Genomic DNA, 23,606 nt, shown 5'->3' with positions numbered 1-23,606 from the left:
AAACTAACCTGCATATAAATTGCTTGCGAGTTGAGCATGAACAAACGAACAATCCTGACATCTCGTTCAATTCAATTCCATCAATACCAAATGTAAACAAGGAATGGCGATGGGTGATCTTGCAATGTCGTTCTGCTTCGCTGAGGCTGTACTCAACTCAATATTGCTTTGCGGCAGCGACTGTACGATTTCTGATTTCCGATTATCTTCTAGAGCGCAGAATTTACTAAATCTGTTCTTGGTCGAAAGCTACTGTGGCACCGATTCCGAAAGTATCAGTTAAAATATTTCTCCTATATACATGCCGTGTAGGCCAGAGGTCCGGAACCTTTTTCGACCAGAGCCATAGGCTTACATTTTATTCAACTGTTACGTCACAATCAAAAAGTTTTAACGTCTTGATAGCAGTGCGCAATATTTTCTCTTATCACATGCGTACGTGGTACAGAACATGATCACTACATAAGTACATAACCACTGCAGGGTGTAATAAGTCAGTGTAGTGGGATCAGGGGAGGCAAGTTAGGCACTGCCTCACATGTCGTTAGGGATGAGTGAAGGAAAATTGTGAAGCTTTCAATGCTTGCTATTTTCTGTCGATGCTTACGAGTGACTAGATTTTGAACATTTTCACCCCAAAATCATGGATTTTTCTTACCGTATTTGTTGTTTAAGGTGCGAAAGGGGAGGTAAGGCACAGGTGATGCCCAGACGAACTTAAGCTTCTAACGTGAAACAGTGAAAGCACAACTCATCGTAAATAGCGTAGAATTTATGATCACTGATAGTAATCGAATGTAAATATCGCAGTGATTCCGAAAGTCTCTCTATCGATCGATTTCTCAAGTGTTTGGCGTAATAAAACGTGCTACAATCTACATTTTGACGGCGGTAGGCTACTAGAAAGCGACTTACCAATCAAGGACATAGATAGCTATGATGACGCTGTTTTTAATTTTATTATGTGAATGTAATATTGAGCGTCTTTGATGGTCAGTGATCGATTGCATCACCCTCAGGTACCGTACGTCATAAGTTCAGTTTTCAACAGTTCTGTGCTTTTTTTAAGGTCAAATTAGTATTTTACTTCAAAAATTTTGGTCTCCCGCTTTTTCGTAGTTGTCTCGTTACTTTCTGCTAGGTCGCGTTGGACGTAGCCTATGCAATGTTCACTGATTAATTTTCTTACCCGCATGGTTACTTCATAAGTTTAATTTTCCGACCATAATTAACTATTCTCGAAAGGAGGCTTTGTCTTCTTTCGCATTAAAACTAGATGGAACATACCACCATTGATTCAAGACCCTACTTCTTTACTATATTATTCATATCTTTGAAAGGGGAGTGTCTTTCGCCTCGTCAAATTTTTGACCCCACTATATTTTTTTCCGGCTATGCCTCTGGTACTGTGCTTCGTTGTGATCTCATATTATAAATAGAGGTTGATTACTATGTTTTACAGTTCCCAGATGCGCACAATATTACATTGTCTAAATATCTTCTGATAATGAAATCTATAATAGGCGATTATGACACTGCGATATCACTGGTTCACATACCAAACTCTGCTCTGCAATATGTAAAGGTAAAGAACACCGCTGCTGCCCAGACACCGCTTCGCTACATGAGCGGTTTCGGTACTCATATCCATAAAACAGTAACCAAAAAACCCGGAATATACGACTTCGAACTTCGAGGTATACCAGTGGCGTACAATGTAAATACTGCAACAGTTAAAGAATACCATGCAACATCCATTACCATGTATCAATCCATCAAATGCGAGTATGTCTTGTTTAGTCCGAACTTGAGTGACATTCTCAAAGGTGTTGTTAACAAGGTTGAAAACGACACGGTAGGCTGCCTGATTCATGGATGCTTCTACGCGACTGTCTGGGCCGACAAAGAAGAACTGACCGGTATCAAAATCGGCGATAATGTTGCAATTCGAGTAACGAAAATCGAGGTAGACAATAGTGCGCTTTCAATAACGGGAAAATTACTTGACTTTCAAAGAAATAGCATGGAAAAGCGTACCAACGTAATAATCCATAATGATGATGGATTAGACACACCATCCAGTGACGGAATCAAGGATGTTGCCACCACAAATGATTTACTCGTAAATACTGTCGGTAGTACACTCGATGCAAAGTTTGAGGGTGTCACAGTCAAAATTAAACCGGCGTCTGGTGAGCTGTCACTCTGTCACCCGAGGCAGGGTCAAAAAAGCAACTTGAAAAGGAATAGAAGAAGAAGAGCAAGAAAAAAAAAGAAAGTGAAGCATCGCTTGCAGTCAAATGAAGTCAGCCCAGAAAAGCGAAAGCAGAATGAGAAATCCGAGGTTAAAATCGCCAATCCAGACGTCCACAAAGAATATGATTCTTCGCAAGAGACATCAGGGGCAGGGGAATCGTCGACAAACATTGCCATGTCAGAAATTATGTCTGGGGAAGCGTCGGGAAACTGTTTTGCACAACTGCCCTCGGAGCAATACTGCAATCTCACCGATGAAGTAGAACCGGAATCACCGGCAAAAAAGTGCAGAACCCAAAAAAGAAAAAACAAGAGTATGGCTGCCATATCCGATTTTGTTCAGGAAGATCCACAATCATTAACCAATCCTATTATTTCTGGCGTGCTTCCCAAAGGTAAGAAAACACCGAAAAAGCTGGCAGCAAGCACCAAACAAGCCAAGGCATTGCCAAAAAAGCGAACATGGACTCAACTACGTCTGCCAGAATTATTGAGGCCTTCCAAACCTAAGGCAACATCAAAAAAAGCAAAATTGCAACCAGAAAACCCTATACATCTGTGCTGTAAGCCTGTGTCTGTTACTATGTGATGCAACACTGTGGCAGTCAAATCCTGAAATTCCTGTGCTGCCAAATCATTTGTACATTATTGGAATGCAATAAATACCAGAATTTCGTTTGAATATGTCGTTTTGTGATCAGTAATTGAAAACGAGACTATAGTATGGATATTTTTGCATGCGATCGCAGTGACAGATATTTCTAATGGATTGCAATATGGTCCTTCAAGCAAAATCAGTAAATCTGCTGGTTGCGCTAGACTTAAGTTGTTATCTTCTACTACGGAACTTGCTCAGAGCTTGACAATAGGCTTTGAGTTTTTGATCACATTTTATTACTTTTTCTAGAAAAGAGGACACTTGGCCTAAGCGTCCTCCAAAGACACTTTCCATTTATTGAAAAAAGAGGACGCATGGTAACCCTAATTTAACTTCAGTTGCATCATTGTGGGCAACTATCTCGACGGTATACTTACCGCAATAATTGTTTTTGGTTTATTCGTATTCAAGTGGAGACAGTTGCTGTTATTGGTGCCACTCAAAATTGGCAGACTTTGTTGATTCTCGACATTAGCGGCATTGACAAAATAGATACACCCCAACCAAACAACTGATATTGCAATTTTAGTACAAGGATGTTGTGTTGTGTAGTCACATCAGCCTGTCAACTCGGGCATGAGACATGAATGACGATGAAGGGGCATGAGCAAGGAAGGAGTCGTCAGGTGCCGGTATTTTCAGACATACCATAACTGTTGAAACAATTTCGCATCATATGTGCTTTGTACCAGTAGGTCTACATGCATACGGCCTGCCAATTGATCAACAGTTGAGTTTTTTTAGGGTGTGATGTTGATTTTATACTGATGTATGAGTTGTCGAACATACTTCCGCCATCAAAAAGAAGACACCACTTTCTGTGAAGATGTTAAAATTTGCAAAATCTGTACGCCCAGATTGAGAATATTCGTACAGAGAGATACGATGATGATAGACCACTATAAACGTAAAAATGATCAAAGCTGTAAGGGCCTGGCCATCCCAATACCTCGGATTCAGACCCTCACTTCCCGATGTAGGATACAAGTTCGCATGTTCTGCGAAAATATATTTCGTACCGACAGTTATGGACCAAAGATCATAACCCGTCTCTGCAAACTGTTAGTAGGGGCATGTCATCACTCGAATGAGGAAAGTAGAACAGTATACGATTGCGCATTCCACGCATGGCTGTGGGATCAAAATTTGAGCTTGGTTGTTTTCGACATGGTGGCATTCCGATAGGAAACTCAAAATAAAAGTAATGTTCGCGTGAGTTTATTCATCGACCGGGTAGCATCATGAGCACGACCGCGGATTCTTCAAACACCATTGAAATCTGCTGGATTAATATACATTAACAGATAAAATGTCATTCCTATGAAGCATAAAATATCTATACCTGATGCATATTTGTAACATCGGCCGTCATTTTACAGCAATGCAAAGGCTTTTGCCAAAGCCATCGATTCGCGGAGTCACAGCATGAGCGATGAAGATGCCACGAAATTTGTGGGTGTCCTTTATTCATAGATTGTCACATCCCATTGCCGACAGCACCTCACTGAAAGAGAAATGTTGAAAACTTGTTCAACTTGTTGTCGGCAAAATCGCATGACGAATTTCTGGTGAGCAGTACAGAATTTTGTGATTTCGAATCCACAGCAAGTTTACGCATAACACAAGTTTGTTTTCATGTCATATTGATTGACTAGGTGAAAGGAACTTTTTGAATGTCTTGAATGATGTGTGTGTGATGTGATTATTTTCTTCCAGCTACTTCCAACTGGCAAGTATGACATTCACGGAAACTGTGATCCCGTGAATGAACGTCAGTACTTCGCTCCCAATGTGCTGCTACTCTAAACGAATCAAAACGATGATGTATCCCGCGCCACAGCAGAAGCGAAACTTGCGTACAAGGTTTTTGAATGGCAACGCGACGGCACTAGACATATTTTGCATCCGGTAATAGCCCCCCAATCGTCTGAAAATTTGCGGATCCTCCTCGACAGGACTTGTTTGAAATGGTTTTCATTATCGGATCTTTGACGAAAGACGGTGGAGGATGCAAACTCTAGGATGGCGTAAGTTGAAATTATTGAACGTTGCCCTTATCATACCATCGCTATGACGATGACACGTTCGTGATCTTCAATAATGAATCTGACTGTGATAGTTTCCTGGAAAATTTGAACAAATTACATCCAGCATTGCAATTCACGTCGGAAAAAGAAATTAACAACCGGCTGGCGTTCCTTGACGTTCTTGTGGAGAAACGGGATGTTCAATTCCTTACCTCCGTTTATAGGAAGCCTATAGCGTGCTCTGTCGTGGGCGCGCGTTCTTCTTGGTCCGCGGCTCGATAAGTCGTAGTAGACACGTCAGCATTGCTCTTTTAATAAAACAACTAAAACATGACGATGCTCGTCCGACGGGGACTAAAGACGACTGGCTCGGACGGTGACTAAAAGCGACTGCACCTCCGACGGTGACTAAAGGCCGACTGACACAACATAGGTTCGCAACAGCAACAAGTATAGAAGCATAATCAGTGATCAGCGAGGGTAATTAGGATAATCGTGGAGCGGTACGCTACAAGGGCCCCCCTGGTTGGTAAAAGCTTTAGGATATTATGGAAACTAGAGACAACGATTTAACTACTAGTGAAGGACTCTACCAGCGTGACACGGTAGGGATTACAGACTAAGATAGAATACTTAGTACAACTCTAATGGTTCAACGGCGAACGAAAGTGGGGTGGGTACGGTGGTAAAGACATGAACGACAAAATAATGTTAAGCGATAAATAGACATTACAATTGCGGCACGCTTTATATGACATACAGAGAGGTGAATAAGCTTGCGGCGAAACTAATATAAGTGATGACGGAAAAGTGAACGAGTATCACAATAAATATACATTTCAAATACTGGTGACAACACAAAATCATTCAAGTGACGTGGGGTACGAATTACGGCCACTGGCATATTAACAAAGCCAATCGGTTGACGCGTCATGCGGACAGTTATTCGTTCGAATTGTGAAAAAAGATGTCAGTGCGGATCAAAACTTGATGTGGACAGAATAAACTGGATCGAGTGATGTACATTTCAATGCACGTGTGCGTAATTGTATAATCATTTGGGGCGCGTGACTTTGAATTCGAATTAAAGTTATCTGTGATATGCGCAACCCAGAGAAAAAGCGTTTGGATATAGGCTACTAGCGTAGCCGATATCATCGGAGTGAATAGTGAATAATACTAGAAGGATTCACTAAATGGCGAGGCAGCACATTCAAGGCCATGGACATTACAGAGCTTTCGATGGCAAAATAGTATAGTTGATCCAGAAACGTTTGAGCGAGATTTTTTTAGAATTGCGCGACTACAAGCGTTGTCAAATCCTATATGGTACGCAAGTAGGTATGGGTTGCGAAAGATTTTGGGCGTAAGAGATAACGTCATAATTCGCTAACATAAGTCGAAGTTAGTAATATCATATCAGGGGATGATCAACTTACAACAGTTTTGGGATATGTAACGTCTAGTCGTGACTGACGGCGTAAAATCACAATAAGAATTCATTAGAGTCAACTGAAAAACGGTCAATACGCACATGGAACAACTGAATGAATATGCAGATATTGCTAGAGGAACGTCTATCAACATCACGGAGCGGAATTGTTCGACAAGTACACTGGGAATGGATTAAGAGAATCCCTACATTTCGATTGAACTTCGAGCGTTATTGGACCAGCACGTTGATGTTGCACGAATTAACTCTGTCGTGCTCCATATTTCGCAAGTCGTGTCGTTAAGGTCCGTGAGAAGTCTAGTAGATTCTCGGATGCGTGAGCGGGTGATGTAAAACAGAACTTCGAAAGCGTCTGCCACATAATACTGAGACGAAGAGCGTTTTCATTCGGAATATGCCTATCAAGGTGATAGGTTAGTTGCAAAGTCGTCGCTCGACAAGATTGAGTGAAGGGTGATTTGCGTTCGAGCGCATTTCCCGCCGTTTCTGTCGACGTCGAGGTGATTCGATTCGGTTCGGTTCTTGGTCCCATCAGGAATAATGGTTCCGTCGGTCTCGTGTAGTTTCGTTCGGCTCATATTTCGTTCTACAGTTGGAATCCGTAGTTAGACAGATACGGTATAGCTGCCTCTATTTACGTAGAAACTAGTATATCGGTGTCGGGCGATCGGAGATATGAAGTTGCGAAGAGAATTCAGTGTTATTGGTCGCTGTGCTAAGGCTCGGTCATGTCGTCGTCGTGCTGTGAATATGCGAGTCCGCAAGTGATGCAGGAAGTAGTACTTGGTGAAGCATTCAGCATGCAGATTTGAGTTGTTCTGGGGTCTTGAATGGACAAAGTCTCAGCGGTAGAAGCGTCGTAACAAAGCAAGTACGTGTAGAAAGGTCCGAATTCCATGTCGTTGAAATCCCGCATCCATGCAAACAAACTAACGATTCCTATGTAGCTATGTAGCCAGTGCATATCTCGTTTTCGCATATCGTGGGTTCATGGCTTTCCATCGTTGATCCTTGTTGAGCTTTCGGTATTGCATTTCCAAAAACATCACGTCGGGGTCACCAAAATATAGCGTGCTCTGTCGTGGGCGCGCGTTCTTCTTGGTCCGCGGCTCGATAAGTCGTAGTAGACACGTCAGCATTGCTCTTTTAATAAAACAACTAAAACATGACGATGCTCGTCCGACGGGGACTAAAGACGACTGGCTCGGACGGTGACTAAAAGCGACTGCACCTCCGACGGTGACTAAAGGCCGACTGACACAACATAGGTTCGCAACAGCAACAAGTATAGAAGCATAATCAGTGATCAGCGAGGGTAATTAGGATAATCGTGGAGCGGTACGCTACAAGCCCACATTTTCGGGTCATTACCTTAGATGGAGCTCTTTCAGCCCAAAAAGTCGTAAAATCCATTTAATCGGCACCTTGATCCACCGGCCGTTGATGATTTTTTCCGAGGTCAAATTGAATAGTGAACTTGAGTACGTCCGTAAAATTTTCAATGACAACGGATACCCAGAGTATGTCATCAAGCGAACAATAAATAATAAGTTAAGTCATCGGAATGATACCAAACCAAATGAAACCCCCGAAGAAGTCTCTCGTGAACGTAGGGATGTGTTGTACATTCATCTACCTTGGATTGGCCTGGTTTATTATAGATTCGAGAAACAGATAACTTCAGCAGTCTATCGCTGTTATCCAGCGGTGAAAACCAATGTGGTTTTTATCACGATACCAATGTTTCCTGCAGCCCGAAAGGACGTTCTCCCAGCTTTACAACAGAGTAACGTCATTTATGAATTCAAGTGCCACTGCGATTGTCGGTACGTAGGGAGAACTTCTAAACGGTTGCAGGACCGTATTAAAGAACACATCCCACCGTCTGTCAAATCTTATATCTCGAAATCGCAGCATTACAATCCGCTTGTTCTAGAACAGTGGTTCTCAACCGCCGGTCGGCGGACCGGTGCCGGTCCGCGACGACATTCCCGCCGGTCCGCCAGACATATTGCAATTTTATACCTTAATTTCAAGATGCAATGTTGAAGGCTTGTCCATTGGTAAAATAAATAAAACGATAAATTCTAAACTTATTCAGAACTTCGTGAGGTAAGATTAGGACTAGAAACATGTTCGATTTGACTTGAAGTTCAAGACATGTCTTTTAACGACATGCGAGCGACAAGTACAAAACAGATACGAGCTGACTCATTGCTAAACAGCGCAGTTTGCGGATCATTCGTTTTCGATTCATTCGTTTTGTGCAGGAACGTCCCAAACCGCCCGATTGGAGAGGGCCGAACTTAAAAAGGGCCCGAAATTATTTTGCAAGTGAACATATATCATAGCGTATTTTTTTTTTTAACTTTTTTCAACATTTTTCAATTTCTTTTCGCACTTTGCGCGATTTGGCGTCACTAAATGTCTTGCGTATTAGGTGACCTTCACTGATGTGATTTATAGAAATAGGCATTTCGGAGTCAGCCATTACCGCGCCACGGCGTAATAACACGTAATGAAGTTTTAGCTAACACGGGACTCAGAAATGTGTGCCGAAATTTCGCCAGCGAGAAAACCGATTCAGTTATGAATGAGCGAAATTTTTTGCTATTGGCGTGATTAAGCTACGTAGACCAGGGGTGGCCAACCTGTGGCCGTGGACACGTAATTCAGTTAGTATGTTTTGGCGGCCATCGACATGCAATTTGAATTTACGAATTAACTCCCGGTCTCTCGAGAGATTTTAATTAATCTTGAACCGCGCGATTCAACGTGACATCATTTTCTTTTTAAATGTAGTAGCGTCCTTTGCAATCAGATCCCTACAGTACGGAGGCGAACAGCAGAGGAAAATGATGTGCCTCATAAGTAGTAGTATAGATCGCTCTGGGGGTGGCAGGGGCTCTTATGGGTGCGGTCGCACATCGTATGGAAAACTCGTGGTGGCACATCGTACTTTTTGACCCCCCTCTCGGTCGCACATCGTAATGCGTTCTTATGGGTGCGCTCGCACATCGTACTTTCAGGTATAGGCATCTGTCGCATGTCGTATTGAAAACTCGTGTTGGCACATCGTACTTTTAGGTATAGGCATCTGTCGCACGTCGTACTTTCGCATGTCATACTTTCGCGTATAGGCAGTGGTGGTGATTCGCCATGTGTTCTTATGGGTGCGTCGGCATATCGTACTTTCGGGTATAGGTATCTCTCGACTGGTGTTGAATAAGTATCAAGTAAATAGTCACGTGATTGGTTCTTAGTTATTGTGTATATCACAAATTATTATATATGACCGGTCCGAGTTGATCCCAACGTTTACCGTGAGTGCGACAATGATATATCGTTATTCTTATGGCGGGGGTCGCAAGCGGCTCTTATGTCTTATGGCGGGGGTGGCAAGCGGCTATTGTGTCTTGTGGTCGCACGGTAACCCTTTTCAGCATAGGGATCGGTCGCACGCGGCTTAGTTGTTGGCATGTCGTACTTTCGGGTATAGGCTGCGGGCGGAATGTCGTACTTTCAACAAAAAGGTGTGAAAATAGTTTGCTAAATCTAGGAATCAGTCGCATAGTAATGTTTGGGCAATTAGATTACCACAGTGCCGGCGTAGACGGCGATACGAATATCAACAATAGCCGCGTTCACAAACTAACACTTCAAATAGGTGTGAAATAGTTTGCAAAACCCCGCAATCGCTGACAAGATAATGTCTCGGACATAGCCATCTTTCGCGGCTTCGTGTTACAGGCATATCGATCGCTCACGCGGTGAAATTTTCGTAAGCAGTTTGTCACAGAACTTGATTTCGCTCGTAAGATTTAATAAGTAACGAATAACAGACCGCCAGTGTCGGTAACTTGAATAGCGACAAATTGTCACTTATTTCTACTCTAACCCTAATCCTTTGTGAAGTGAACGCTTATTGAAAGAGGTGCGAAATAATTCTAAAATCCTACGATCGCTCACAAGATAACACCTATAAGACATAACCATCTCTCGTGACTTGTGGTTACATACATCGCAATCGCTACAATGTAATATGTTGGTAGTTTGGTGCAGAACTGGATTTCACGAGTCTGATACAATAAGAATATTACCTATTAAGTAATAAGCCCCGAATAACAGAACCGTCGCAGACGGTGACTTGAATGTCCAAGATTTGATACTTTTCGCGATCGCTATATGTTTCACGTTGACTTTGGTTGCGTGATGCGAATCATGAGAATATTCAATCAATGTGTCAATTTGTCAACTTGAAATGAAACTCACTACACAAACCAAGTTGATTCATATTTGAATGTGTTGATCCGGTACAACTCTAATCCTTTGAGAAATCCATTTACCGCGATCAGTTGATTCGAACGTAACTTGAATATTGCTGACTCCAACTTCAGTCGCATCGAATTATTCACACATTCCACGCTGCTGTTTTCACACCTATAGAATCAATACCAACTAACTAAACAAGAATCAAGAATCACAAGTATGTGCATTATACAGTTATTATCTTTATAAACATGAATTTAAACTCTTAACAAAAACACACAACTAATCATTCGCCAGCTCTAACATTATCAAAAAAATTCCAGTATTGTTGATTGAAAATCCTTGAACTTGTATTATTAAGAGTGTTATAGCACGACGTCGGAATCCACTCGCGAGGTGTACTAAAGGTAAATTCAGATAATCCAGAATGAAATATTTTGACTTTGACATAGTGTGAATTGAAATAGGATTGACAAACATGACTAACAACTTTCAACCCAGTCATATTTAGAGATTATACGCACATTGATTCGAAACAAGTAATGAAACATTACAACTCTATTCGCGACCTGTCTTTACGTTTGTCAAAGAGAGTTTCAGAAATATTATCACTATGACATCTCAACATTTTAACATCTTGCCATCAACAAAAGAGTAAAATACAAAAACCTTGTCAAGTCAATCCGTTTGTAACTCACCGAACCAAAGCAAAAAGTGTCCATACGAAAAGTAGACAAGACTACGCAAGTAATCACTACAACCCACAAACATAGCAAGTTCGGTTTTAGGCATATGCCACCAACTCGTCTTTTTTGTTCAAATATAAAAGTCGTTACTATGCCGCAAGACCAAGAAATTACTATGCGGTATATTTTGTAAGACAAAAGTAATTACTTCTCGGTGTCGGCGACTTGAGATTAACATAATATATTTGAGTATACGACATTTGAAAGTATGGCCATCGTAGTTTCTTACAATCGAACGCAGGTGTTACATCGAAAATTATCGTGATGTAAACATAAGGATTGTCACATCGATTTAACATATGAGATTTTGTAATAGTTGATCATGACTTGACTATTAAATTATTTGCGTTAATTAGACCCGGCGTTGTGGTAAAGATTATTGTGACAGCAACAAACTTTTCAGTACCGTTGTTATTAACATATTGAGTTGTAAACTATGTGTGTCTAAATGTTCTCGATTGGAAAATTATTCAGCCTTGGTACAAACCACGCAGAGTATTGTGGATATCAGGAAATATTTTACAAATGTAATTGTCTGCAGTAAACAAGACTAAAGATGAAACAACAATTTCCTTTGTTGAACAATAACCGGTGCAATACTTTATTGTCGGTGAGAATTGAAACACTTTCGCGCATTACCTGGTGTCAAGATATCACACTAGGTGAATTGACATACCACCATTTGATTAATGCTTAATCCGTTCGCATCATTTCACACTCACTTTGATCATTACAAAAGTAAATTGGAATATGTTTGCTAGGCACCACCTATTCAACTATACTTGAGTAATACAGAAACCTCTCAGCATTAATAAAATCGAAATGTGCGCTACACTGAAATCTACAAAAATGTGTTTGTATTGCTGTTCGTAGTAGCGATATCGATTTGAACCTCCATCATCTAACCAAACTACTGAGAGTCGTTGTCAATTTACATGACGTTCACTGATTACATACTAGAACTATTTGTGCAACGCACACGATCGGAGAAATTGGACATTTTTCCATTACCATTCGTCAAAGTAAATGTCGTCACAATAATCAGTCACTAAAAGACCATATACTTGTATGTGATTGAATCGCCGACAATTAACTCGGTAAATCAAACCCCTGAGAAATTTCACTCAGTCATTGGATAGGAAACAGCGTCGCTTAATCGGTGTGAGTCGTTTTTTCTAAATGCTAATCATATCTGTCCAGCCAAGAACAATTTTCACTCACTTGGGTAACGAAACCAGTGTCCAATATCAATACAAGATATTTTCGTCACACAAAAATAATCAACTTCACTCGATATCCCCGTACTACGAAACTGTACAAAGGTTACATGTTTTTGTATGACATGGAATTAATACCGATCGAAGTAACCGTATTGGAAATAACTTTTAAACAAACACACTCTACGTGGTTAACATTCTCGTCGATTCTATTGTGATTAATGTATAATTCATGTGATCTGGATTCATTTCGATATGGCTAAACATTCAACCTCGACGGATACGAATTGTCACACACTCAAGTATAACATCATACCAAATAGTTATTTACAAGACACAGAAAATTTGTTTTGGTCGTTTCGACTTTATTACTGTAGATACTCATCACTTCGCTTAATACAATCTAGATTTAAACTTCATCGAACCTTTGGTGTCTATCGTTTTGCTGGATACGAATTATGTTAGTCTAAGAGTACACAATTTTCACTATCTTGGGTTATGCACTCAGTGTGTTAGCGATCATTCAATATTTTGTAGTATCAACTAGCTACTTCGTAGGATACGAATGATCATCCCCACAACTCTTACAAAAGTACAAAGGATATTTACATCACACAAAGTAATCGACTTTACTCGATATCCTCACACTACGAAACTGAATGGTTGGTTTGACTCTACAAACTGTTCTGATGTCACAAGAACTTTTTCATACGAATGGTTACGTATCTAAATATTCAAATAATCCAACACACGACTATAGTACTTACAGAAATATCATAGTTCTTGTAACAAAGTTGTATGAATATACTATTGAATTGCATACTAAAGTTTTGTACCTTCAAGAACCTCTTCAAAGTTGTATGTGTACAATGTTTATCGTGAGTCCTACACATTCATGATACCCGTCCGAGTTTGACTTTTAGAAAATATTATACCGACATCGCGACATCTTTCAAAATTAAAACCACGATGACTGCTTCAGAGACCTACCAATGATATTGCAGTAATACAGTTACTTCCACAAAAGAGTATGTATTCGACTTACTTACCACAAATCTAACGCACAAAACAATTTACTTTACTAACGAGAAGCGCCGAGTCTCACATCAAAACAACTAGAAAGTGGAACTATATTAAAAAACGTCGCTAACCTTTGTGCACCAGCTGTAAATCACACAAGCAACATGTTTCAAGATTCTGGTTATTGAAAAACGTTAAAGTGTTTCTCCTGCACCAAGTCGTTATGTTGACGAAAGCGTATATTGTAATACCATGTTCGATTTGCATTCGTTGGTCACAAACTGTCACTACTCTAAATAATTATTTTTCACTCAAACACAAAAGCATACTTGTCCCCAATCGTTTTCATCAAGCACGAGTTCAAGAAGCTTACTTACTACGACATGAATTGGTATTTTTATGTTGTGTAAATAGGTAATAATTTTAGTAACACTACATCAACATCATCGAGTTGTGCGAATAGATTTACATGTGGTTTTAATCGAAGTACACAGCACGGTCTAATGTAGATTCATCTCTATTGTACAGTAACTCGGTAATCGAAATGCATTAACATTTAAACAACGATCTTGGTTCGTCACGCGAAAAATATCTTTACTGTCGCAACACTCTGATACTCTGCACAAGATGTGTAAATCCTTTTCACACTCATAATAATACACTAACGGGATACCGACGTCAAGCAACAACGTTTAACAACATCACTGACACTGAACATACGATACCTACCCAAGTAAAAATATCATTTTCACCAGGAGGTCAGCCGTTACTTGTGTACAATTACCATTTTCCCTTGGGGGTTTAGCGTTACCCGAGTAACAAAACCATTTTTACTTGGAAATATATGTTTTCCCTCAACAACAAACGTTTTTCACTTGGAAATATATTTTTTCCCTGGGTAACAATCCTTTTTCACTTGGAAATCTATTTTTTCCCTGGGTAACAATCCTTTTTCACTTGGAAATCTATTTTTTCTCTGGGTAACAATCCTTTTTTCACTTGGTGGTCCGTCGTTTACCTGAGTAAAAATATCATTTTCCTTTTGAGATCCGACGTTTACCCAGTGTAACAATACATTTTCTCTTGGCCATCTAGCTTTTCCTAGAGTAACAAAAACATTTCATTTTGAAATCTGACAAACACACCTGCCAATTTGGTATTTGTTGTATTGACGACAGTTTGAAATAGATTACAACGAACAGTGACGAAAATATACACGGACTACCAGTTTCAAAGTATTCCCGCATCAGTCGTATCACATCAATATCATCGGTTAACCACATGAAATAACAATATGCCGTTGTACACCGAAATGCATGTTTTGGAAAATTGGACAATAGGCTTCGATAGGTCTGTGATGTCCGGGTTCGTACTTTAGTTTTTGCACAGAGTCCATACGTCTTGATAAAACACCACCTCGACTTTGGTACCTGGCTGGTACATGGATAACGGTGGTCGGAAATCGATGAAAATAGGTTCTCGTCGTGCTAACAGTTCCGGGCTACTTGTGATTTTTCTCACACGTGTTTACTATATTGTGTCACTCTTTATTGGTCAATACATATCCCACCGTTCAGTCTGAAATCGGAAACCCGAGCAAGTATTAACCGGATCCGGATATCAACTCTGAATCAAAAAACCAATGAAACATGTCACACCCTGTGTTTCCATGGAAGTAACAAGACATTACACATCAAGTATACTTCGCGATTGTTCATAGATACCAAGTATTCGCGTAAACGAGGTGTGTGACATTACATACATCATGGATAACATCATGGCCGACATTACAAGCATCATGGATGACAAATTCATGTTCTCAAGTCTCATACATGAACCGACTCTGTACATTCAATGTGGGGTAGATGACTTGGAGACAGATAAACACACATATTTGACCGTAACATGATCTTAGTATGAACCGACATGTATTCAACTTGGAGAAAAATGAGTAGCACCGTATTTCACCGAGATTGCATCTCCTTTCGTGGTTCACATCTTGATCTACCCCTTCACAAGGTAGTTCGGATTCTCAGACGGATTTACAACGTGTATCAGGAACTCCGAGTATAGTAAAGGCGGGATATGTAGTTTAATTACTTACTCACTACCCTGTATGTTTGTGATGGTCATACCCTGCAAACTTTTTTGCTGATAACGTAGTGTTTCACCTTACATCAGTTGGTTCAATGTATGTACCGGGTTGTGAAAGGTGTAGCAGAATATCATGTCCATCCGTTTTACCACCCACAGATTTCTCCATCCTCACACTTTAGTGCTAAGACACAGACAAGACGCGGTGGTGGAAATATTGAAAATGAGAAAGCAGACCTTGGTGTCATTTGATTTGGATTTTACACCCGATGAACCCACCATTCGTACTGCACATTGGGGTCAGGATTCTATCGTTGATGTCGAGGGAAAAGAAATGTACAGATTTGTTGGTGTCGTGGATATTCAACGAAAATCGGGGTACATGATTGTACGTGGTTCGCGTATATAACTGTGAAGATATCGCTATACATAACGTGCTGTTCGCCGTATCGAGAGCATCAACGGATATCCATGTTACGGTCAAATATGTGTGTTTTTCTGTCTCCAAGTCATCTACCCCCCACATTGAATGTACAGAGTCGGTTCATGTATGAGACTTGAGAACATGAATTTGTCATCCATGATGCTTGTAATGCCGGCCATGATGTTATCCATGATGTATGTACACCTCGTTTACGCGAATACTTGGTATCTATGAACAATCGCGAAGTATACTTGGTGTGTAATGTCTTGTTACTTCCATGGAAACACAGGGTGTGACATGTTTCATTGGTTTTTTGATTCAGAGTTGATATCCGGATCCGGTTAATACTTGCTCGGGTTTCCGATTTCAGACTGAACGGTGGGATATGTATTGACCAATAAAGAGTGACACAATATAGTAAACACGTGTGAGAAAAATCACAAGTAGCCCGGAACTGTTAGCACGACGAGAACCTATTTTCATCGATTTCCGACCACCGTTATCCATGTACCAGCCAGGTACCAAAGTCGAGGTGGTGTTTTATCAAGACGTATGGACTCTGTGCAAAAACTAAAGTACGAACCCGGACATCACAGACCTATCGAAGCCTATTGTCCAATTTTCCAAAACATGCATTTCGGTGTACAACGGCATATTGTTATTTCATGTGGTTAACCGATGATATTGATGTGATACGACTGATGCGGGAATACTTTGAAACTGGTAGTCCGTGTATATTTTCGTCACTGTTCGTTGTAATCTATTTCAAACTGTCGTCAATACAACAAATACCAAATTGGCAGGTGTGTTTGTCAGATTTCAAAATGAAATGTTTTTGTTACTCTAGGAAAAGCTAGATGGCCAAGAGAAAATGTATTGTTACACTGGGTAAACGTCGGATCTCAAAAGGAAAATGATATTTTTACTCAGGTAAACGACGGACCACCAAGTGAAAAAAGGATTGTTACCCAGAGAAAAAATAGATTTCCAAGTGAAAAAGGATTGTTACCCAGGGAAAAAATAGATTTCCAAGTGAAAAAGGATTGTTACCCAGGGAAAAAATATATTTCCAAGTGAAAAACGTTTGTTGTTGAGGGAAAACATATATTTCCAAGTAAAAATGGTTTTGTTACTCGGGTAACGCTAAACCCCCAAGGGAAAATGGTAATTGTACACAAGTAACGGCTGACCTCCTGGTGAAAATGATATTTTTACTTGGGTAGGTATCGTATGTTCAGTGTCAGTGATGTTGTTAAACGTTGTTGCTTGACGTCGGTATCCCGTTAGTGTATTATTATGAGTGTGAAAAGGATTTACACATCTTGTGCAGAGTATCAGAGTGTTGCGACAGTAAAGATATTTTTCGCGTGACGAACCAAGATCGTTGTTTAAATGTTAATGCATTTCGATTACCGAGTTACTGTACAATAGAGATGAATCTACATTAGACCGTGCTGTGTACTTCGATTAAAACCACATGTAAATCTATTCGCACAACTCGATGATGTTGATGTAGTGTTACTAAAATTATTACCTATTTACACAACATAAAAATACCAATTCATGTCGTAGTAAGTAAGCTTCTTGAACTAGTGCTTGATGAAAACGATTGGGGACAAGTATGCTTTTGTGTTTGAGTGAAAAATAATTATTTAGAGTAGTGACAGTTTGTGACCAACGAATGCAAATCGAACATGGTATTACAATATACGCTTTCGTCAACATAACGACTTGGTGCAGGAGAAACACTTTAACGTTTTTCAATAACCAGAATCTTGAAACATGTTGCTTGTGTGATTTACAGCTGGTGCACAAAGGTTAGCGACGTTTTTTAATATAGTTCCACTTTCTAGTTGTTTTGATGTGAGACTCGGCGCTTCTCGTTAGTAAAGTAAATTGTTTTGTGCGTTAGATTTGTGGTAAGTAAGTCGAATACATACTCTTTTGTGGAAGTAACTGTATTACTGCAATATCATTGGTAGGTCTCTGAAGCAGTCATCGTGGTTTTAATTTTGAAAGATGTCGCGATGTCGGTATAATATTTTCTAAAAGTCAAACTCGGACGGGTATCATGAATGTGTAGGACTCACGATAAACATTGTACACATACAACTTTGAAGAGGTTCTTGAAGGTACAAAACTTTAGTATGCAATTCAATAGTATATTCATACAACTTTGTTACAAGAACTATGATATTTCTGTAAGTACTATAGTCGTGTGTTGGATTATTTGAATATTTAGATACGTAACCATTCGTATGAAAAAGTTCTTGTGACATCAGAACAGTTTGTAGAGTCAAACCAACCATTCAGTTTCGTAGTGTGAGGATATCGAGTAAAGTCGATTACTTTGTGTGATGTAAATATCCTTTGTACTTTTGTAAGAGTTGTGGGGATGATCATTCGTATCCTACGAAGTAGCTAGTTGATACTACAAAATATTGAATGATCGCTAACACACTGAGTGCATAACCCAAGATAGTGAAAATTGTGTACTCTTAGACTAACATAATTCGTATCCAGCAAAACGATAGACACCAAAGGTTCGATGAAGTTTAAATCTAGATTGTATTAAGCGAAGTGATGAGTATCTACAGTAATAAAGTCGAAACGACCAAAACAAATTTTCTGTGTCTTGTAAATAACTATTTGGTATGATGTTATACTTGAGTGTGTGACAATTCGTATCCGTCGAGGTTGAATGTTTAGCCATATCGAAATGAATCCAGATCACATGAATTATACATTAATCACAATAGAATCGACGAGAATGTTAACCACGTAGAGTGTGTTTGTTTAAAAGTTATTTCCAATACGGTTACTTCGATCGGTATTAATTCCATGTCATACAAAAACATGTAACCTTTGTACAGTTTCGTAGTACGGGGATATCGAGTGAAGTTGATTATTTTTGTGTGACGAAAATATCTTGTATTGATATTGGACACTGGTTTCGTTACCCAAGTGAGTGAAAATTGTTCTTGGCTGGACAGATATGATTAGCATTTAGAAAAAACGACTCACACCGATTAAGCGACGCTGTTTCCTATCCAATGACTGAGTGAAATTTCTCAGGGGTTTGATTTACCGAGTTAATTGTCGGCGATTCAATCACATACAAGTATATGGTCTTTTAGTGACTGATTATTGTGACGACATTTACTTTGACGAATGGTAATGGAAAAATGTCCAATTTCTCCGATCGTGTGCGTTGCACAAATAGTTCTAGTATGTAATCAGTGAACGTCATGTAAATTGACAACGACTCTCAGTAGTTTGGTTAGATGATGGAGGTTCAAATCGATATCGCTACTACGAACAGCAATACAAACACATTTTTGTAGATTTCAGTGTAGCGCACATTTCGATTTTATTAATGCTGAGAGGTTTCTGTATTACTCAAGTATAGTTGAATAGGTGGTGCCTAGCAAACATATTCCAATTTACTTTTGTAATGATCAAAGTGAGTGTGAAATGATGCGAACGGATTAAGCATTAATCAAATGGTGGTATGTCAATTCACCTAGTGTGATATCTTGACACCAGGTAATGCGCGAAAGTGTTTCAATTCTCACCGACAATAAAGTATTGCACCGGTTATTGTTCAACAAAGGAAATTGTTGTTTCATCTTTAGTCTTGTTTACTGCAGACAATTACATTTGTAAAATATTTCCTGATATCCACAATACTCTGCGTGGTTTGTACCAAGGCTGAATAATTTTCCAATCGAGAACATTTAGACACACATAGTTTACAACTCAATATGTTAATAACAACGGTACTGAAAAGTTTGTTGCTGTCACAATAATCTTTACCACAACGCCGGGTCTAATTAACGCAAATAATTTAATAGTCAAGTCATGATCAACTATTACAAAATCTCATATGTTAAATCGATGTGACAATCCTTATGTTTACATCACGATAATTTTCGATGTAACACCTGCGTTCGATTGTAAGAAACTACGATGGCCATACTTTCAAATGTCGTATACTCAAATATATTATGTTAATCTCAAGTCGCCGACACCGAGAAGTAATTACTTTTGTCTTACAAAATATACCGCATAGTAATTTCTTGGTCTTGCGGCATAGTAACGACTTTTATATTTGAACAAAAAAGACGAGTTGGTGGCATATGCCTAAAACCGAACTTGCTATGTTTGTGGGTTGTAGTGATTACTTGCGTAGTCTTGTCTACTTTTCGTATGGACACTTTTTGCTTTGGTTCGGTGAGTTACAAACGGATTGACTTGACAAGGTTTTTGTATTTTACTCTTTTGTTGATGGCAAGATGTTAAAATGTTGAGATGTCATAGTGATAATATTTCTGAAACTCTCTTTGACAAACGTAAAGACAGGTCGCGAATAGAGTTGTAATGTTTCATTACTTGTTTCGAATCAATGTGCGTATAATCTCTAAATATGACTGGGTTGAAAGTTGTTAGTCATGTTTGTCAATCCTATTTCAATTCACACTATGTCAAAGTCAAAATATTTCATTCTGGATTATCTGAATTTACCTTTAGTACACCTCGCGAGTGGATTCCGACGTCGTGCTATAACACTCTTAATAATACAAGTTCAAGGATTTTCAATCAACAATACTGGAATTTTTTTGATAATGTTAGAGCTGGCGAATGATTAGTTGTGTGTTTTTGTTAAGAGTTTAAATTCATGTTTATAAAGATAATAACTGTATAATGCACATACTTGTGATTCTTGATTCTTGTTTAGTTAGTTGGTATTGATTCTATAGGTGTGAAAACAGCAGCGTGGAATGTGTGAATAATTCGATGCGACTGAAGTTGGAGTCAGCAATATTCAAGTTACGTTCGAATCAACTGATCGCGGTAAATGGATTTCTCAAAGGATTAGAGTTGTACCGGATCAACACATTCAAATATGAATCAACTTGGTTTGTGTAGTGAGTTTCATTTCAAGTTGACAAATTGACACATTGATTGAATATTCTCATGATTCGCATCACGCAACCAAAGTCAACGTGAAACATATAGCGATCGCGAAAAGTATCAAATCTTGGACATTCAAGTCACCGTCTGCGACGGTTCTGTTATTCGGGGCTTATTACTTAATAGGTAATATTCTTATTGTATCAGACTCGTGAAATCCAGTTCTGCACCAAACTACCAACATATTACATTGTAGCGATTGCGATGTATGTAACCACAAGTCACGAGAGATGGTTATGTCTTATAGGTGTTATCTTGTGAGCGATCGTAGGATTTTAGAATTATTTCGCACCTCTTTCAATAAGCGTTCACTTCACAAAGGATTAGGGTTAGAGTAGAAATAAGTGACAATTTGTCGCTATTCAAGTTACTGACACTGGCGGTCTGTTATTCGTTACTTATTAAATCTTACGAGCGAAATCAAGTTCTGTGACAAACTGCTTACGAAAATTTCACCGCGTGAGCGATCGATATGCCTGTAACACGAAGCCGCGAAAGATGGCTATGTCCGAGACATTATCTTGTCAGCGATTGCGGGGTTTTGCAAACTATTTCACACCTATTTGAAGTGTTAGTTTGTGAACGCGGCTATTGTTGATATTCGTATCGCCGTCTACGCCGGCACTGTGGTAATCTAATTGCCCAAACATTACTATGCGACTGATTCCTAGATTTAGCAAACTATTTTCACACCTTTTTGTTGAAAGTACGACATTCCGCCCGCAGCCTATACCCGAAAGTACGACATGCCAACAACTAAGCCGCGTGCGACCGATCCCTATGCTGAAAAGGGTTACCGTGCGACCACAAGACACAATAGCCGCTTGCCACCCCCGCCATAAGACATAAGAGCCGCTTGCGACCCCCGCCATAAGAATAACGATATATCATTGTCGCACTCACCGTAAACGTTGGGATCAACTCGGACCGGTCATATATAATAATTTGTGATATACACAATAACTAAGAACCAATCACGTGACTATTTACTTGATACTTATTCAACACCAGTCGAGAGATACCTATACCCGAAAGTACGATATGCCGACGCACCCATAAGAACACATGGCGAATCACCACCACTGCCTATACGCGAAAGTATGACATGCGAAAGTACGACGTGCGACAGATGCCTATACCTAAAAGTACGATGTGCCAACACGAGTTTTCAATACGACATGCGACAGATGCCTATACCTGAAAGTACGATGTGCGAGCGCACCCATAAGAACACATTACGATGTGCGACCGAGAGGGGGGGTCAAAAAGTACGATGTGCCACCACGAGTTTTCCATACGATGTGCGACCGCACCCATAAGAGCCCCTGCCACCCCCAGAGCGATCTATACTACTACTACTCTCATATAGAAATACCAGCTCGGAATCGTGTGCTCCTCCCTATACTGACAATCCTGATGGGAGGTAAAAAAAATAACAGCATGTAACAAAGTGACTAAAAACAATTGGCCCAGCCGAAGATACATTATCATTTATAACTTGCCCTAAATTTTCGAAAACACCCCCTCCATCAACTCTACCAGTGAATCAGATCACATGTGTTGAGAAAGGATAAATGTTTGATCAGTAATATGTAAAACTACTAATATCAATGACGAAATTCATCAGCGAATCTGAAATTTTTTTCACACTTCGTGCGACTGTCGACAGTCCCATGGCATGACCACTGACCACTCGGCATTTCGGTGCGTAGAGTAAGCCTATGTCATTAAAGAGATTAGTACTGAGTGTACCGGAAATACACATAGATAGTTTAACATGGGTGTATGGCGTCCAGCTAGTTTATTATGACTACGCCCTGGAATGCGGCCGTAGGCGTCATGGGCAGTCGCAATGCGGCTGTGAATGGCAATAAGGTTGGCCACCCCTGACATAGACTCTCTGCTTACACGGAGTAGAAGGAATGTGCTCACATGTACAGGTAAAAACAGCCACCCAACTGTGGGGTCTGTGGGCGAAGCTTCCGGAAGTTTGGCTCATCGCCCTGTGGCGGCCCAAGACCAACGTTTTTTTGGGGTGGGCGGACGAAGTGCTTTTTCGGCCCGAATTTGCGGATGGCCGGTATAGCTGCTGTAAGGTGTCTTAGTGCAGCGCATTTTATTCGTAGTTGCCAGGTTAGCCTGCGTCTGGTGATAGTGAGCCATGAGCAAGGTAGCATGACAAGGTGCTTGGTTCGACTCCGAAACGCGTCTTCTCTCGATACTGTCAAAGAGAAGAATATTATTCGAGTTGGCGTGGTCGGTTAAACCAACGACCTTCGCCGCGAAAGACTGTAAACAACTCTCGGCGGTAGCACGTTTATCTGGACAGGGCAATTATACTTCGGTTCAGCAAACTTATGAAGATAATAATTTATTACGATCAAAACCATCTAAAAGTCACTCTCTAGCACAGGGGTCGCCAACTCAAAATGGGTCGCGGGCCACTTTTCAAAATTCCTAGAGGTCGC

At 40.0% G+C, this 23,606-nt stretch overlaps 2 protein-coding genes across 3 annotated transcripts in view; both read left to right on the top strand.

Moving 5' to 3' along the window:
- Positions 1–444: 444 nt before the first annotated feature.
- LOC145454494 (uncharacterized) lies at positions 445–2,938 on the top strand. The gene is made up of 2 exons (XM_080332487.1): positions 445–2,570; positions 2,652–2,938. The coding sequence occupies exons 1-2, from the start codon at positions 1,508–1,510 to the stop codon at positions 2,843–2,845; spliced, it is 1,257 nt and encodes a 418-aa protein (XP_080188613.1). The 5' UTR covers positions 445–1,507; the 3' UTR covers positions 2,846–2,938.
- Positions 2,939–3,028: 90 nt separating this feature from the next.
- LOC145454495 (uncharacterized) overlaps positions 3,029–23,606 on the top strand; it is a 42,790-nt gene continuing 22,212 nt past the window's right edge. For both annotated transcript variants that reach the window (XM_080332489.1, XM_080332488.1), the window contains exons 1-3: positions 3,029–3,540; positions 4,294–4,482; positions 4,631–4,941. In XM_080332489.1, coding sequence (XP_080188615.1) covers positions 4,937–4,941 — 5 coding nt within the window. In that variant the 5' untranslated portion in view covers positions 3,029–3,540; positions 4,294–4,482; positions 4,631–4,936. The remainder of the gene's footprint in view (positions 3,541–4,293; positions 4,483–4,630; positions 4,942–23,606) is intronic.

Source organism: Botryllus schlosseri, chromosome 13 (genome assembly GCF_051294905.1).
Source record: "Botryllus schlosseri isolate E-star chromosome 13, Bs_hap1, whole genome shotgun sequence".
Lineage (NCBI taxonomy): Eukaryota > Metazoa > Chordata > Ascidiacea > Stolidobranchia > Styelidae > Botryllus > Botryllus schlosseri.
The sequence above is the reverse complement of the archived record's forward strand: the minus strand, read 5'-3'. Positions and strand labels throughout refer to the sequence as shown.